Raw genomic sequence first — 19,365 nt, 5'->3', positions numbered from 1 at the left:
GAAAACCCTTTCTTGAAGGGCCCAAAGACTGCCTTGCCCTCAGCTCCTGTTTAGTGGGAAGGTGAAGGAATAGCTGCTGGGTTTTCTTGTGTGGGTTTCAGATTTTACCTGCAGATGGAGCGTGTTCTCTGCCCAGTGCCTCTGCTGCATGACTGCACTGACCCACCCCACATGCACAGCACCAGGGGATCCTCTGACTTTCCATTCAGCCCTGCAGTAGATTAAAACAACCAAGAAATACTCAGGGCTTGCAGGTGTTGGTGATCTGTATCTCATCCCTTTGTGCCAGCAGAAATCCTGTTGTGTCTGTAGCAGCTGGTGGACACCCCTAATTGTAACAGACAGTTTGCTTAATGTGGTGACACTGCCTCTCTTGGAACAATTCACAAATCAACCAAATATGACATTTCAAAACGTTTCCATGCTGATAAAGGAACGGTATTAAATTTCATGACAGTGATAACATTTTGAACTTCCTATGTCTGGAAATTGGTGGCATATGAGAAAGGTTTTACACTAATTCAGGTCATGGGTTTATACTGTGTATAAGTTTTGTTTCGAATTTTTTTTCCCAAATTCTTCAATATTTTTTTTCTTCACATGAAAATGTAATCTGAAGACAACACAATAGGACTCTTTTTATCTCAGTATCACTGGTGATAAGAAATCACTGGACTGAAATTAACTGTGTTGCACAATTATTTCTGTAGTTGCTGGAATCATTGTGATGCTATTGACTTTAAAAGAACACACACATACCCAAAGGGAAAATTTAGCACAGATTTAATTAGAGCATTGTTTTGAGGTCAAAATTTGGTCTGAGGATAAACTCGGATTAAGGTACCTGGTATCTTTTCCAAATAAATATAGAGTGATGTACCTTGCAAAAGGAAGGGGAATTTTTTTATTATTCTGAAGAATTGCATCTGAACTACAAATGACTGTTTTATTCATATCTATTTTTAAAATAGTTTCTGTTTAAAAATACCTACTGACTACAAATAAAAGATCAAAATTTTGCCACTGAATTTCTGTAAGGAGCACAATATATCAAGAGACTATAAATTAGCAGGTACTACTTTGTCACATTTATAATATATGAAAATGTCATTTCACAGGGACAGGCAAAGATGATGAAGGATGGAAAGGTTTTTAGAGTTATTCAAGAGAACTGCTGGGATCCAGAAGTACGGATTAAAGAGATGGACCAGTCAGGTACCTCCACAAAGGAACTCAAATCATTGTGCTTCATTTAGAATGACAACTTCTCTGTCAGTCCACCTGAAAGTGTTCAACAACAATATCCAAAACAAAGGTTTAGCATACTAATTACTTGGTTTAAGTCTGTTGAAAGCAATTGGAAACTGATATTCTTTATACTCAGAAGGAACCTGTGCCCATAACTTTCCTCATTCTCAGTAGCAATTTATTCCCCACTAGAATTTATTAATTTTGGAGGGATTTAAGACACCAAGGAACTCACTGACAAAAGGATGTGTGACCCTGGACTTGAAATGGCACCATACATTCCAGTTAAAATGTGATTCACAAAGGAGGAGGAAGGTCTTTCATTTTTGTTCCAAATATTAAAAATATTCTTTTACACATAGGATTTCTTGTATGTCTGTTTCCTTTTCTAATACCTTTTATGTGTTTAGCCCTGTTGCAGCCTCATTCTGTGTTTTTACTGTAGGACTCTGAGCCTAGAGAACTGGTACAATTACTTTGTCAGAAAAGGGTTTTCCTCATTTAGAAATTTAACCAGATGCCAAATTTGCAAATTCATTTTCCATCATGTTACATGCAAACCATTAAATGAGGTTGGTGAGATGGGAGACTGAGGATGAGGGAAGGAATTTCTAGGCTGATCAATTATTTTTGCTAGTTCTTATTAACACTGTAATTCCAAGTTACTGTTGTAAGAGAAATATTATGTTAGTAAAGATTATTTTTTCTTAGATTGAGGCCTGAATAGTTCTACATCAGTTTCCCAGTAGACACAACTTGAATATCTTCAACTTTTTATAAGGAACAAACACCTGAATTGCTTAAAAGAGTGGATACTGTACAAGTAGCATCTTTATGATTATTGCTTCCTCCTCTCAGGCCTTATCACCCTCGACAAGCACATGAAAGAGGTTGTAGCCAGTGGGGAGTTGGTCTCTTCTCCAAGATGAGAAATAATAAACAAGAAGAAACTGCCTGAAATTGCATCAGGGAAGGTTTAGATTGGATATTAGCAAAAATTTCTTCACTAGGAATGTTGTCAAGCCCTAGAACAGCCCTGGTGTAGTCCCCATCCCTGGAGGGATTTAAAGCATGCGTACATGTGGTGCCTGGGGACACGGTTCAGTGGTGGGCTTGGCAGAACTGGATTCATGATTGGAATCAATGATCTTAGAGGTCTTTTCCAACCTAAATTATTTTGTGATTCTGTGTTAAGAGATAGTCTGGGTTATTCTTCTTAGGGAGGTTTAGTGCAACACATAGCATAGGCTAGCTTGGGAACTCACCAGGTAGTGGGCAATTTATGTAAACACAATTTAGACCATTTTCATCTATTTTGTTTTCACCCTGGAAAAGCAGTGTTTGAAACTACAACCATTAGACATTTAATGGGAATGCCAGAAAGCCTTTGCAAACTATGAAATACGCTGCCTTATCACAGAATCATAGAATCATGCCTTGACTAGACCGGAATGTTTCTCTGAGTTAGCTCAGGGATTTTGGGGACTACCAAATCACTCAACTACACAGTGGATCATAAATAGCCTTTGGGCATCTTTCTCTTTCAGATATTTCCCTCAGCACTAATGGCAAGTTTCTACAAAACAGTTCTGCCCCATATATGTATTGTAGACAGAGGGAAAACACAGGAGGATTTTTTTTTTTCAAATTTTTGCAGCAGCTCTCCAGAAAATAAACCGTATCATGAAAGCAGCATCACAATATTCCTTCGTGGACTAAACAGTGCTTGCTTGGTTAAAAAATAATCTAAACCTGTATGTTACAGCACCATCTGGTGACTTGTGCCCTAAAAATGTCCCTTTTTATTACAGCACTCCAGACATACAGGCATCAGCCAATTAATTATGTGGGGAGGAAAAAAGGCCTTGGTGTTTTTCATTCTTTCATCCTTACTTCTCAGCTAATGATAAAGACTGTGGACCACATTTATTCTTTTTTGGTTTAGAAAGCTGTAACTGCTTAGATCAAAGACTGCTTTCTCTTACACAGGCTGAGATAGATTATACCCAACATTTAACCTCCAAACATGGCATAATATTGGGACAAAGATACAAGGAGTCTCCCAGCTGAACAAAATTAGAATCAGTCACTGAAAGGCATTTTTAACTCAGAGAGATAACTTAGAGCTTGGTTACTAAAAGGCTTTGTTTGTGCAATGCCCAAGAAATCTTGCCAGTAATAAGAAATGGTCTCCAGTGGACCAAAGAGACTCAATTAGTTCTCCTAACCATATGTCCTAGGTCTAATTGAGGTACATACTTCTGTCTTGATCCACTCAATAAAGCAAGCTATCCATGTAACTCAATAAAACAAGCTGTAAAAGTAATTAACATCACAGTTCTGTGACATAAATCATCACAATTTCGTTTGAGAAAATATATCAGTTCATCCTAACTTCCTTTCCTTGTTATTTTCTCCTTTGTAAAACCCTCTGAAGAGGGTAAAAAGGTAGAGGCTTTTCTGTGCTGATTCTTCTTCCTAAAGCTAACAGTCAGCTTGGAAATGTAGGAAACAGTCAGCTTGGAAACCTTAAGGTTTATGTTAAATTTGCTCAGAAGTGTAAGAATGGATTGAAAGCAGATACAATGGTTATTTTTGAAAACATGGAGAATGTTCTCAACAGACTAATCAAGTGTCCGAATTGGTGGATGATCTAACTTGGATAATTCAGTATTTATGTAATTTTGCAGACCTAATCCTCACCCCTAAACCACTGCTGCTGTATATAATATTAATCAGATCTTGTAGCAATCTGAGTCAGCTTCTTCTCTTGTTTCCTACCTAAACTTCTGAGGAGGAGGATAAATCATTTTAATCATTCAAATATTTTGGCAAGTCATTTAGAGTTCTCCTAGAGTTCATTCTCCTGGGGTTTCTTTTTGCCATCTTTTGTTCTAGTAGTTTTACTACTAACAACCAAGTTAAATTTTTTTAAGCATGACAAGATATGTGCAAAAATATTACAAACAAACCTAAAAAAACACCAAAACAAAACAGTTTTGCATGTAACTATTTTGTGAAGTCCTAATTACTCTTTATTGTTTATTTTGTTGGTCTGCCAGATTTGTTGTTTTCACTCCTGTAACCTGTCACCCACAATATTATGATAGAGATTTGTGTTTGAGCAGAAACAAAACAACATGGACTTAATTATTTTTATTTTTAACATCAAAGTTACTTCTGGAAACAGGCAGATTTTTTTATATTTACAACCTCAGTAGTCCAGACACAAGATGAATGAAACCTAACACAATATAGCTTTGGGAACACTTAGGAAAACATTGTTTAACAACCATTGTTAATATAAAGCTATTTATCTTTGGGCTAATTCATTTATTTATTTAATATATATGACAAATTCACCCCAATGTAAACTTGAGTTGATGTATTCTGTTGGTTTAATGTCAGTTTCATTCATGTGAGAGTAATACTAAATTGCTATTTTAATTGTTTGTACATGTGCATACTAAATCCTTCTAAAATCAAAAACCCTAATTTCACAAATTAGCTAGTATGAATACGTTAGTATTTTTTCTTTCTACTTAGCAAAAATATCCAAATCCTAATAAATTGATACACTGTGAGTTTTATTGCCATGATCCTTAATTTAAAAAAAAATTCTCTATGTCACTGTTAAATCAGTCTTTGTTATCATTAAAGCTTTCACATTCTGCCTCTCAAACCAAAGTACTCTCTTATTTGTAACATTTTATCAAAAACAGACAACAAAAAAGGAAGCATTAATATTTCTTTTTTCTTACTCAGGAGTCACCGTCCAAGTCCTGTCCACAGTCCCTGTAATGTTCAGCTACTGGGTAGGTTCCAACTAACATATTTTGCAATTCATATGTAGCAAGATTTTTAAAAAACAAAAGCATCTTCCTACAAATTGAAGTAGTCACTAGAACTGCTCTGCTGTGAAAACGAAAAGGCAAAAAAGGAGTGCAGGTATGAGAAGATGTCTGCAGGATGTCCTGGCAAAACTCCACACCAGAGCACACACAGAGAGAAAAGATAAAACAGCAAATGAATTTCTTCTGGGGGCCTTATGGGGGCAGCTGGAAATTGAGAGAAATCATCCATGGTTAGCAGGCAGACATGTATGTACACATTCCATGAAAGCTAGACACCAACCAGTACTTTCTCAGGGGAAAAAAAAAAAAAGACATAAAGGATGTATTTGTGGCCTTGTCCCACTTCCTTTTAAATGTGGCATGGGACTCATTAACCTAGAATGCTTTGAATCTTAAAATTCAGGAGCAAATTTAAGTTCCTGTGTTCCTCACATGGTGATCTTGAGTGCTTCAAAGAAATAAAGACAGGCTGGGGAGATAAATCACAGTAAAATGCTGTTCTAAATACATTTTGAATGTGACTAGCAATGTGCACAGGTCAGGATGCTTATATGTAAATGGATTTGTGCATTTAGAACCATTGTGTTAAGCCCACATATTAAAAATAGAATTGATATTCGGAATTTCTAGTTAGTAACTTCTCTTCCAAATTTTATTCTTGTATCTAAGGGAATATTTTCCATTAAATATGTTTTTGGGGGGGAAAAAAGAGATCGATTGCATGGATATTGCACTTCCTTATTAGAATTATGGATGTTATTTCCTTCTAAATGTTAGAGAAGTTTGCTCAAGCTTTCTCTGTAGAATTTGCATGTTCCAGCATCTCCCATGTCTTATTTTTATTTCTTCAGCTCCAGTAATAGGAGAGTAAATATTCATTGCTATGTATAAAAATTGTATACTGAGGTTTTTGCATGGGGATAAACAAAACCAGGGGACTGCTTTACACAAAAGACCAGGTACTTATGGGCATCAGCAACCTGGGTTTTATTACACTCATCCTGAGCAGTAAAGGCAACAGCAGCTGATAAAATATTCAAGAGAAAAAGCAGAACTGCACCCAGAGGTTTTAAAGCGAGGCAGAATTTAGCCCTACTGGTTTCCAGCTATTCAGAACTGTAAAGCAATTTGGATTCAAACCCTACCAGTTGTTTGCAATGACATTTATCCAATAACTTCCAAAGGTGATAACATTTGAGAACTATATTTAAATGTACTGCTCTGCTTCATATCTTACCAGGCCAAACCTCAGGATACTTTAGATCTTGCCCAGATATTAAATAATGACTTAGCTGCTACAGTAAAGAAGTACCCCAAGAGGTTTATTGGGCTGGGCACGTTACCTCTGCAAGCTCCAGAGCTGGCTGTGAAGGAAATGCACCGCTGTGTGAGTGAACTTGGATTTCCTGGAGTGCAGATTGGATCTCATGTCAATGAGTGGGACCTGAATGCCCCGGAGCTGTACGATATTTATGCTGTGAGTAGCTGTTGCTTTCCTTCTTTGGGGGAATTCTGTGATATGGAAATCTGTCTAAAAATATCTTGGAGCACATTGAGTTATGGAGCCTTCTAATCTGCTTAGTGATCAGAGAGACAGCCTTAATTGTAAATAATAATTCTTTATATGATATGATGGCAATGATACAACATATTCTGAAACATAATTTATAATAATGAATAACAAATTTTATTATATGAGTTTTCACTGTGGATCTGCCTTCTTGATTTGTGAGGATAAGTGCAATATCAAATAAAGCATTTCTGCACTGCTTGCATTTGAGTTCAAGTTACTGTATACAGTCGTATTGAAATAACTGATAATCCCCCCTAAGATTATCAGAGATACCTATAGCACCAAAGTACCACACAGAACTATGTAAACAGGACCAAAGTTTCCAAACTGAATGCACTGATTACAAATGAATTAATAGATAGCATTTCTTAAATAGCCTGGGGTCCAGATGAGGATGGTCATTTGTCTAAATTAGGGGTTTAATCAATGTCCATTCTGAATCTGTTTCTCAAGTTATTGGAGCTCTCAGCCTGGAATTGATTCACAGAGGTTGTTTTGCAGGATGCTCAATTTATTCTAAAACTCTGTTGGTGTAGCACCTGGACTACTTGTTCTCATGGCCATATACAGTCAGATATCAACATCTGCTCTTGGAGATACCCACATTTACGGAATCACAGCGTGGCTGAGGTTGGGAGGGGCCTCTGGGGGCCACCTGGACCAACCCCCTGCTCAAGCAGGGTCACCTACAGCCAGATCCCAGGACCACGCCCAGGTGGCTTTTAAATATCTCCAAGGATGGAAACTCCACAATCCCTCTGGACAACCTGAAATTTCCTGATCTCCACTGAACCTTTTCTTCTAGGGGACAAACAGTCCCAGTTCTCTCATCATTTCCTCACAGGAGAGATGAACTCTCTGCAGTAACTCCACATCTCTGCTACTGAGATCCCTCTCTTGTTCTGGGATCTCTCTGTATACTGTATACTGTATACTGTACATCCTTCAGCTTATGTTTCACACATGTAGGAAGTAACCCCTTTCATTTTTAGAAACATCTCTGGATAATACAGATTATGAAATTAAGCCATATTGGATAATGAACTTTGCCAAACTACCAGGCCAGTTATTGAATTGCTGTTTTTAGTTTACAAATGTAGATGGCAATTATTCTCCATGATCCAAAAGTTGCAGCTTTTATTTATGCATGTATGGGTAAATAAACCCAAAATTTTCAAATGTGTGATAATCTCCTTAGCAACAAGAACATGTCCAGAAATACATCTGACAAAATGAGCTGTTAAATCCTGGTTAAGCATATGAATGACTCTGATGACTGTGTATTTAAATTTAAGCACACAGATAAATTACAGTCAGAGTCAGCATCCAACACTAGTCTTCTGTTTTCATTTCCAATTATGTCAGTAGTTTTGGAAAAATTACTGTACTTGAGTAGAGAGGGATTGTTGATCAGAATACAGCCAGATTTTGAACTCTTCAGAAGGATTAGGAATATTTTAAATTTTTTTAAAATCAGGCAGAGGGCCAAAGGGGACAAATGTAGTGCAACTCAATGTAAATTTCTGAATGCAGCTGGAACAATTCTGCAAAACCATCCTCAAATGATTCGACAGGACAATACGGGAATTCATTCTTATATGTGTAATGAAACCAAAAGAATGTTTGTTTGAACTGATTTTATAGTGCAGGATGGCTGAAAAGCATAGCTGGAAAAGCATTTTTATACTGCATTATTCTGAGAAACACTTGGTTCACCAAAGAGATGTTATCATCTATGCTTCCAGTTCTGTAGTCACAGGAAGAGCTGTGAAACTGAGTAGAGACTTCAGAATGTGGTCCAGAGGAGTAAATATAGCCAACAATATAGCTTATAGTTCTTACTTGTGGGCCTATTTTCATTACTAGTACTACTGCTCAGTACAGATTTGCAGGTCATTGAAAAGCATGACTAAGATCTAAGATGCATTTTGCTATGATTAGTCAAGATTCAGACTTTTTCTTTTTGCTGCAGGCTGCTGAGAAATTAAATTGCTGTCTCTTTGTGCATCCCTGGGACATGCAGATAGATGGGAGGATGTCCAAATATTGGTTTCCCTGGCTAATAGGTAGGTATATATTTGTTTTGCTTAACCTACATTTATGAACTGGATTATGCCCAGGAGATTGCTTCCAAGTAAAGTACAAGTACAGAGAAAATTACATCATTTTTCTATCAAACTTTCTTTTTTTTTTTAATCTAGTATTACGATTAAGTCTGTTGTGTGAACTCAGCAGTCATTTGTTTCTAAGCTTGTTTAGCTTTTCTTTTAAATACTTCAAATTAAAATTATTCAGACTAGCAACAGAATATAGTATTCTCTTTTGCCCTAAACACAGGGAGCAGATAACAAGGAAGAAGTGAAATCATCTCAGAAATTGGCTCCTCGAAAATTACAGGAGTAAAGAAGGAATAAGCAAAAACAAACATTATTTCCTAAAATTTCTTGGGTTATTTCTTAGAAACAGGTTGATCAGAGAGGAAATAAATCTAACTTTATATCAGCTGTAGCTGAAACAAGATGTACTTTGAAAGCTCTCAGTAGGTGTGGGATACTATCTGATTACAGTTTTTTCCCCATTTGATAGGTAAATCTTACCATTGAATAACAGGAGCAGGGTTATTCTGCTACCCAGAAATGTTTAGACCTTATGCTGCCCTCATGTATTTTGTTCTGTGTTGGTTTGTTTTGCATGGTTTTGCACTGCCACCAGTTCTGAAAAACATACACAGCATACATATCATACACATTACACTTGGAAAATCTTGCTGTCCCAATCACCAGTGCTTTATTTTGAAAGTGTATCAGTTAGTCTTAATCAGATCAGGCTCAACAACATAGATTTAAGAAGAAAATAAAATTATTGCATTTACTTAATGAAGTGTAAATAGAATGTTTTCATACTAAGCCTGATAATGCTTTGCATCTTTAAAATGGCATGATATTCTAAATATGTTGGGTGTGATCAGAAGCTGAGGCCTGCTGTAGGAATATAAATTCCTGTTCTCTTCCTAAGTGGGCATCCAGCTCAGCCAGGAGCAAAGAGAGAGACAGGTTAGTTCTAAACTGTAGGATCTGGCATCATGTGGTAACCAACCCCCAAATCTTTGTTGGACTATCCATTAATGTATCTGCTCCACTTTCCACACAAACCCACAAGCAGAGGTGAGAAGATGCCCTGGCATATTCCAGACTTGTCTCTGAGCAAGGATAATGGAATCAGGCCTGTACAGGGTATCTCAGGACATACCCAACCCATCATCTGTGCTAGTGGTATGGAGTAAAAACTGGACTTAGAATTCAGAACACCTTCCCTTCCAGGCTTTTATCTCCATTCCAGTTAATTAGAGTTCAGCTCTGTGTCCCTCCAGTAGAAATAATGCATGACCTATGGCAGCTGCCCTGCAACTATTACTTTTCCAGCTGACTCAAGGCTAATGGAAGAAAATTAAAATAACATTTAAAAATCAAATAGGAAGTTTAAAAAGTAAAGCTCTTATGCAATTAAGATGTTTTTCTTCTTAGGCATGCCAACAGAAACAACCATGGCCATTTGCTCCATGATTATGGGAGGAATTTTTGAAAAATTCCCTAAGCTGAAAGTTTGCTTTGCACATGGAGGTGAGTAGTGTACCACGTGAAACTCCTGTTCTTTGGCTGAGCATGGTACAGTTGTATTTTCTGGTATCTCAGCTAATGGGGTCACCACGTGAAGCCTGCCACCAGCTGAGCACTGTCACCCCAAAGAAGACAGTCTGACAGATCAGCTGCTTTTATGAGCATTCTCTAGCCTGCAGGGCTTGAACTGGTACAACAGATAAGGGAAAACAAAAAGGAAGGGGAGGCAGCAGGTGGTTTGAGGAAAGGGAAGAGGAAGCAGCAGGAGGAATTTGGGCATCACAGTAGTGAAGAAGTGAGAAAAATAGAGAAAGAAGCTAATGAAGGTAAAGGAATAAAAAAACACTGGTGCAAAGCACTTTCTTTCTAAATAGCTGACAGGAAAACTTATGGATCTTTGGTGATAAGGTGGCTTTTCCCCTGTTACATATTTTCAGCTTATTAAAAATTCCTTCTTGCAGGTGGAGCTTTTCCATACACAGTGGGTCGGATCTCCCATGGATTCAACGTGCGCCCTGATTTGTGTGCCACGGATAATAAGGTGGATCCAAGAAAATACCTTGGCTCATTTTACACAGACACTCTTGTCCACGACCGTGGGGCACTAAGGCTGCTAACAAGTGTAGTAGGAGAGGTGAGTTTTAGTGCTTCCAGAAGTGGGTGAGTCATTCTTCAGTTAATTTTCTGGGAAATAGCAAAAGGAGAAGAAGAAAGCAGGAAGAAGATAATGTCAACCAATGAAATAAATTCATGGGCTTCCGCCATGTTGATAATGCTTTTACCATATGGATTTATTAAAATGGTGGGTTTAATCCAGGAAATCATGCACTTTCAACCTCAGTTCCATCCTTCTCTGAGCTTGTTCAGGATGGGACTTCAAGCAAAGACTACTTCCATTTGGAGTCTGGTTTTCAAATGGCTTAATTTTCAAATTCAAGTGCATGCTTGAAAAAATCAAATTGTATTTCCACTTGGGAAGTTATAGACAGAAAAAAATCAGTAATAAAGAAGGCTTTTGTGAGTATCTCAGAGAGACAATTAAACATTATGGGTTTGCAGAAGTATTTTAGTTGTTTATAAGAAATCTTTGTAGTTTAGTAAACCATTTAAATGAGGTACAGCATGGGACAGAAAAATCTTAACACATTCAAATAATCCCTTCTCATTTAGTAAATGCTCAGGAAGGGACTGAAGATGGCATCCCTCATGCCAGCTTCCAATGGATCACTGCAAATCAACAAGATACCTATCTGTGTGCCTTGATCTCTGCAGCTCACAGTGTCTGCAGCCAGAGGCAGATACCTCCCAGATGTCAAATCAGAAATGCAAGCTCTGACAGGGATTTTCTTGTCTCAACAGCTGCAGTCCTGTTTCCTGTACATCAGTGTCTAGACTCACATGGTTGCTGTCATCAGGGCCTCCTGTATGACCAAAGTTCACAAACACCACTCAGCTGATTGGGGCTTTTCTACAAAAAAGAATCTGTTGATTTCCCATTTCTAATAGTCTGAACAGGTTACTGCAATAAATCTGCTCTAGAACTGGTACAGAAGTGACTTGGCTAGGCCAGACAAAAATAGCAATGCAGCACTATTGCTTTCTTTATTGTGGTACTGTGAGCTCAGGTATCACACTTTAAAATCTGTGTGTTTTCAGTTCATACTGCACCTGAAGTCTGTAGCTTTGTGACTGGAGTTCTGCCTGCAGCTCCCCTGCAGGACTTGTGCCTTTTAGGAGAATTTTGCCTTTCAAGATTCATGGAAAATCAACCATGTGACAGCACAACTACAGCTTGAAACAATAGTAGGGAAACTTTTGTGACATGTATATCTTTGTACAATACAGTAACACTGCAGCTCTAAAGAGTGGAGACAACATCTTTTTGGTTAAACCACCCTGAACCAAAAATAGATTTATGGAAGGAGCCCCATAAAATGTGCAAAAAAACCTGCCATGGAGCCTATTTCCATTAGAGACAAATAAGATGAAACCTAAGTCAATTTACTCAAAGATCTGGACTAAGCTGTTAGTACTGGAAAGTTCTGATAACATCAGTGGGTATTAACCAAGGTGGCATTTGCCATTTCTATGCCAGGGATTAAGTTTAGGCACCAGATGGGTTACTAATGTAATACTAGGGCTCCTGCCCAATACTGATTTCTTTTATTTTCTGTTGCCAACCTCTAAATAGCAAACAAATCATGGTGCACAGCCCAGTAGTTTTTGATAGGCATTATCTTTTGAATCTAATTGTATCTTAAAGCAAGTGGCTTTAAGGTGTTTTTTTTGCAATAGATGTTAAAATTTTACTGTGTGTGATGTGCATGTCCATTCTACAAGACACCCAAAGGCTTATGGAGTAACAGTTCAACACTTGCCTCTGTTACCTCCTTTTCTGAGAAATCTCCCCAAATCCAGACCATGTTCATTCTAAGTATATTTTCATTGTACGTGCAGTTCTAGTACACGAGGATGAGTCTAGCTCTTGAATTTTAAATTGCCAGTGCAAGGAGAAAAGATCACTCACTTGTTTCCTTTTACCCATTTTAAAATGTTGGGAGACGTTTTGCCATTGTTAGAAAGACCTTGGTAAATTAGCAGCTGTGTGACTCAGGCTGGCTGAGACCACAGATTCTTTTTGTGATCTGAATCTGTTAAGCTGAACTGCAGATGTCAAGAGCAAAGCAGGAGGGAAAGTACAACAGGATGCTGAATCCATTGCTGAAGAATTGAAGTTTTTTTCTGTCTGAACTTGTGTAGCACACAAGTCTTGGGGCACTTCTGCTTTAGAGTCAGAAGTTTTGCACCTCAAGGTTCTTCTAAACTATTGCTGTTGTGGGAAAGCTGCTGTCTTTGCACCACACTTTAATTTCTCTACTTTTCATCCTAAGAAGCTACGCATAGACTCTGGTCCTTAATTGTCATTAGTCTTTGCAACTGTAATTTTGAGGAGAGAGAGATTATGGACTGCAACTTGATAATCTAAAAGTCACTCAGCTTTAGCCTCTCTGGTGTCTTATTTATTTCGTCAACAGACTATTAAAATTAGGAGACTTAACACAATAAATTTGGCCAGCATAGTACACAGGATGTTGTTGTCTTCTTTAATTCTCCTCTGAGTATTTTGAGCTCAAACAATATGACATCAGGTGCAATCTCAGTGCTGAAAAGTCATGAGTCAGATACCAAAAACATGTTTTTTATGCTCAGGAGAACTTTCTTTCTCTTTTCAATAGCCTAAGGCATCTTGTCCTTGAAAACAAAAACATTTGCATCACGATTTCAAACTTTATAACCTTGAAGATTAAAAAGTTCCCTCTTTTTCCAAGGAAAGTTGATGTTCTCACATAACACCCTTCCATGAGTCAAATACTTAAAGAAACACCAAATATCTCAGCGCTTTCAGTGCAGATATGTGTTGGCAGAGTAACACATATAAGATTAATAAATGCTGGGCTAAAAACAATGTGATGGAGTCTTGAGGCTGACACTGTAACTTTGTGAGCTGGAAGTTTGAAATAGGCCAGGTCTCCAGAGAACAGCTCAGAGCTGTGCAGGAAGGGATCAGTGTGAGGGAAGATGTGCTTGGACATGGCTTTGGGTCCCTGGGGAACAGGCACTGCCTGGCACCAGCGTGTGGTGTGCTGGCCTTGAGCTGATCAAAGTTAAAATCCACTGACAGCTGTGATGAGTCGTGTCCATTTCATCTCCTCCCTTCTTAGTTTGGGGTGCAGGTTAACTGGGGATGAAAGCAGAAATACACACTCCTGAGAAAGAATCTTGTAAGAGTGCAGCATCGCTGCAGTCCTTCGCTCCCCCCGTGACGAGGTAGCATGAGGTGAATACAAATAAACACAAAATCCCCAGTGTTGCTGGCTAAAAAAAGTGAAGAACTGGGTTGACATGGGATTGAATGATTCAGTGCATCTCTGCAAAAACTTCCCCATGGTGATTCCTCCAGAGTCATCATCCAAAGGCAAAGCATTCTCTGGCCAGAAGCTGGAGCTGAACTGACCACAGCGTTCTGGACTTTTTTTCAGGTGCATCATGGCAGTAGGAAAGAAGGCAAAATTCAAGGCAAATACACTTTTTCCTTATGTAAGAGGATGAAGTCATGCTTAAAGCTTTCTGAGATTCATTTTCAGATTTAGGTCCTTACTACTGTGAAAAAATTTGTGCTGAGTAGCACGGTCCACTGAGGTTAATCATTAGCCCCATGTACCTCTCTAATAGGAGAGATGTGCTAATTAAGGAAACGACCTCCAAGTCTTCTAGGGAAAATTGACTTTGTTGATATGGTTTGGAATAATATAACACTACTTCCCTCATGCTAGGAGCAGTATTCATCTGCAGAGGCTTCACAGCACTCCTCTGCAGCTGGTTGCTAAAGACAGGTATTGCAACCCCATTTTACAGATGGGTACAAAACTGAAGCTCAAAGGGTACAAATGAACAGCCCAAGATCACTGGAAGCACAGCAAGCACGCTGCTTCTAAATTTTTCTTAATAATTTACAGTTCTTAATTTTACTAGTAATGAATAGATCCCATGATTAGCTGTGAAATACTTTCAAACAGAGGGAAAAATATATCTACATGGAGAGGAAAAGAAAAATATGTATTATTGCAGTTAGGATGTGGGATTTATTTCTGGTTTAGTATGTAGGACACGTAAATAAGAATATACAAACCTTCCTGTCTTACATGACCTTCCCTAGTAAACAGATGGACAAATTCTATGTTTCCCTCTCTTTTACTTAAAAACCCACTTTCTCTTATAAACCTGGTATGGGTTTTAGTTGGTTTTTTAATCATAAAATACATGACATTTGTTTTTCTTATCTGAATAAAGTATCTTGGTATTGAATATTATAAATAAACAATATATTTAGCTGCTTCAAAGTACACACATCCAAATCTATTTTATTTAGTTTATGCTCAGAACTGGATTTATTAGACAGAGGGTATAAATTTTCCTATGTTAATCTTATGTTAATTCTTCTATAATAAATTAGAAGACAGGACAGATCATAGGAGAGAACAATAGAATGTGTCTTCTGTTTAGATTTTGGGCAAGGGTTTGTGTAGGTTCTTTCAGAGACTTTTGGGTGACATCTAGTGGAGATTAAAAAAAAATTTTAAAAAGCATTTGACAAAAAAACAAACCATTTCAGAAAATAACTGAATGGTGTTTTCTTCACCCTGTTTTAGTATTGAACTCTGATAAAAGAGTTCAAAGATTATAACAAGTGTCCAAAATTAATCATTTTGATTTCAAATCCATGAGACATTTAAAAACATACTTTTTTAATGAAAACTCTGTTTTGTTGAAATATTCCTGTCTGCAGGAGATGAAGTGTAAAGGAAAACAGACTTTTGATAAAATCAAGAGAGTTGGCAGTATGCCCTCTCCAAGGCTGATAAAATGGGGAAATACCAATCCAGAGGAAAATGAGCCTGTACCAATGTGGTCCTATTGAGGATCTGCTCGTTTCTTTTCATCTCTGATAACAAGGGATGTTGCACACAGATTTTTATTGAATTTTCTTCTCACTGACTTGCTTTCAGAAACAAATCATATTATGTCACCCATATTTTCAGCTACGTGTTTCAAACCCCCAGTTAATATTCAGTCCCAGCCAAAGAGAGTGACATTTCAAAAAAGCTGCAGACTTCCAGAAATACATGACATTTTGTAAATGAGATTTAGGTTTTGTTATCTCAAGTTGAATACCAGTTAAATTAAATTAAATTAAATGCTTCTTTCAAATTTAAGTATTTGTAGTAATTTTACACGGTATCATCTTTTCAGTAGTACCCCATTGCCATTATTACATCTTTTAAAGTAGCACAGAGAAGATAGTTTTTATTGTTTTGTATTTCTTATTGCATGTTCTTCTCACCCATTGATAATTTTAAATTTGTGTGGGTGTATTTAGCAAAAAAATTAAAACTCAGCACTGCAAATCCAACCATCTTTTCTGAGTTTGGTGGAGAACTTCCTGAGACTCTTAAAGAAATGTAACCAAAAGTCTCAAATATATTTTGTACTCCACACACCAATGCAGAGCATGGAATGAGTAAGGCAGAACTGAGAAGAAGAATTCTGTGTGTCTTTTATTGGCCAGTTAATTTTGGCAACACTTAACCAAGATTAATCACTGAGTTTAGGCAGACCACTTGCAGGGGCAGTTACATTTCAAACCAGCACCACAGTACAGAAAATCAGTCTAAGTAGGAAATGTGTTTTAATTTTTTTTTAAGCATTTGACAAGTAAGAAAAGCAAACCCTTTCAGAAAAATAACAGAATGATGTTTTCTTCACCCTATTTCAGTATTGAACTCTGGTAACAGAGTTGAAACATTATAACAAGTTCTAACTGTGTTTTATTCACCCAAGCAATAGACACTCATGCCTCAAGCCTGGGATTTGCATTTTCAACTTTCTGCTCATGAGAATTAAAATACCATAACTTCAGTTAGATACCACAAAAATGATTAATAAATAACCTGCATTTTTTCCAAATAAAATTAATCCAAAAAACTCTTGAGTAATTGTTTTCAAGCTTTGTTCTTCTCCTAATGGAAGTTATGATCTTCATATTCACTTTCAAAGTTAATCAGTCCAATATATCCATCTAATTTCTTGTACTTCATTATACATTCCAGAAAGCATGTGCTCTATTGTTTAATGTTAATTAAAAAGAAATTAGAAATCTGAAAAAATTAAAACTTATTAGTTTAAACTATAATATTAATATTACTATAATATTGTACATATTAATATCCATATTATTTAAACTCTATTGTTTAATGTTACTACAAAATGTACGAATTCTTTCTTATTACCAGGACAAAGTTATTTTGGGGACAGATTACCCTTTTCCACTTGGGGAACTGGAACCTGGAAAATTGATTGATTCAATGGATGATTTTGACTATAAACTGAAGGTATGATTTTTACATTTGAGGGGTTTTCCCTCCTTTTTAAGTCTCTGTTCAAGATATGAGATAAACCACTGGAAAATCAGTATAGTATACTGATTTCTGCAAAGACTGGAAGAGACTCTTCAGTCCCTTTGCAGCAGCTCCTTTTAAAGCACAAGTAAAAGCATTTGAGTTAAATATGAGGTAAGCACAAACATATGTATGTGTTTTGTTTTCACAGGATAAACTCAAGGCTGGAAATGCTCTGGAATTTTTGGGTCTTAGCAGAAAACAATTTGAATAATTATGAAGTACTAAAGTGGCTAAACCTTGGAAATAACAGCCTTGTATTTCTATTGGCATGTGCAATTGTGCACATGAAAAATAAAATTGACAATTATGTGACAGTCTCCTGTATTTCCAAAGCAAAAGCAAGGGTACTGGAAATGAGTATGCACAGGTATTGCCTGAGGATTTAGGTTGTTTTTAAACAATTCTCAAATCCCCGCTTTCATAATAAAGGAGAGATTTCATCTTTTGCAGTTATAAGAATCTCTGAATTATATTCAATGCCTTGTTTTTAGGACTTGATTCCCAGGAAGGAAAGAGCTGAGAAAATGATGTACTCACTACAATTCTTTGTTATGACGGCCAAACAGAATTTGAAAGCATATTAAAACAGAATTTAAACAATGCTGATGCCCAGTAAAAGGCAACATTTGCTTTTATCCACTGGTGGAAAATGCAGCCCACCACACTCAGCTCAGCACTGCAGGTGCACTCATGCTTTGTCAATGTTGTGACAGGAAGGAAAAGGTCTGTGTGGGGGCTTTACATATTAGCTGCCACCTACAGCACCGGGAACTTATTCCTCAGAAACAATCTGAACAATATGGTTGTAGGTGCAGAAATAATGTATTTGTGTGGGTAACACTTGGTGTGCCACTGTCACTGTCACAATAACTACTAGTGTTTGGCAACAGTATGGGTTAATGTTCTATTCCTTACAACATGCTTCCTAAAAGTAAGGCTGAAAAGTTTAAATGTTGAAGTGCTAATGCTCTCCCTAGCTTGAGTCCTGCTACAGGAATGGAAAGGTGGTTTGCTTTCTAGACTATTGACTGAAGCAGGTTTTCATTATTATCCAGTGAGTGCACAGGCATCCTGCTCCCAGGAGAACTGCGTAGCAGTCAGAAAAACACGGATTAGCATTCACAGTCTTTGTTCTTGTGGGAACACTGGCTGGCTACGTGTGGTGTCACCATTCCTCTGCTCAGTCTTGGAACATTCCAGGCAAAACAGTATTAGACAGAGGTTGTTTTTAGCTCTGGCCATAGCTGTCACACACTGAACCTGAAGGATGCTGAACATCTGCACTTCCTGCTGATCCCAGCCTCCACTGGACAACAAAGAAAAAGAAAGAAAGAAAGCTCTGCCCTTCTTTACAGTGTCCAACCCACCCCCAAAAAAAGAAAAAAAAATACTTGTGAAGTAGTTGGAGCGGAATTTCTCAGCAGCTCAGAGATTTAGAATATCCATTTTTAATGTAAGAGGAAAAGAAGAGCCAGAAAATAGCTTTAACAATATTTCTGGTCCTCAGGTTCACAAGACTTCTGTTGGCCTTTTCTATTTAAATATCCATATGCAGGCATTGAGTTTTCAGCATGTATGATTCTTCAAACAGATTGTTTTAATTAAATTTCAAAGTCAAAAGGCAATTTCATTCTCATATTTCCCTTCAGTATATATGATTCTCACAGATGTTTAAATGGATTTAAGAGGAAAATACATTGTGATTCCTACAATACATTTTAATTGGATTAATTATTCAATTTTTTATGAATGAAACCAGTTAAGTTAATGAAAATGCAATGTCACATCTTTGGAGACCGAGATCTGGAACCTCTCCAATAGCAAGAACAGTATTTAATTACTTTAACCTGTGACTAAATGGGTGATTGCAGTACCCTGCATGGGAGTTAATTAATGTGCATACCTGCATAAATCATATTCATTATGCACTGTCATTATTTAATGATATTCTACCTATTCTTGATATGTTAAGATTTTTAAGACAGGGATATAGATAGATAGATAGACAGACAGACAGATAGATAGATAGATAGATAGATATAATCTTCTTTCCA

The 19,365-nt window shown here is 37.2% G+C and overlaps 1 protein-coding gene across 7 annotated transcripts in view; it reads left to right on the top strand.

Annotated features, from left to right (window-relative positions):
- ACMSD (aminocarboxymuconate semialdehyde decarboxylase) overlaps nucleotides 1-17,619 on the top strand; it is a 39,080-nt gene extending 21,461 nt beyond the window's left edge. For 3 of the 7 annotated variants that reach the window (XM_068195206.1, XM_068195207.1, XM_068195205.1), the window contains 8 exons: nucleotides 1,119-1,215; nucleotides 5,014-5,063; nucleotides 6,343-6,579; nucleotides 8,648-8,741; nucleotides 10,200-10,295; nucleotides 10,754-10,926; nucleotides 17,144-17,242; nucleotides 17,460-17,619. In XM_068195206.1, the coding sequence (XP_068051307.1) occupies nucleotides 1,131-1,215; nucleotides 5,014-5,063; nucleotides 6,343-6,579; nucleotides 8,648-8,741; nucleotides 10,200-10,295; nucleotides 10,754-10,926; nucleotides 17,144-17,242; nucleotides 17,460-17,522 (897 nt within the window). In that variant the 5' untranslated portion in view covers nucleotides 1,119-1,130 and the 3' untranslated portion in view covers nucleotides 17,523-17,619. The remainder of the gene's footprint in view (nucleotides 1-1,118; nucleotides 1,216-5,013; nucleotides 5,064-6,342; nucleotides 6,580-8,647; nucleotides 8,742-10,199; nucleotides 10,296-10,753; nucleotides 10,927-17,143; nucleotides 17,243-17,459) is intronic. The other 4 variants (XM_068195208.1, XM_068195209.1, XM_068195212.1 and 1 more) reach the window with 2 other exon arrangements.
- The last annotated feature ends 1,746 nt before the right edge of the window (nucleotides 17,620-19,365 follow it).

The sequence above is a fragment of the Anomalospiza imberbis genome, chromosome 7 (genome assembly GCF_031753505.1).
Source record: "Anomalospiza imberbis isolate Cuckoo-Finch-1a 21T00152 chromosome 7, ASM3175350v1, whole genome shotgun sequence".
NCBI lineage: Eukaryota > Metazoa > Chordata > Aves > Passeriformes > Viduidae > Anomalospiza > Anomalospiza imberbis.
Note: the sequence above shows the minus strand (reverse complement) of the source record. Positions and strands in the feature narration are given on the sequence as shown.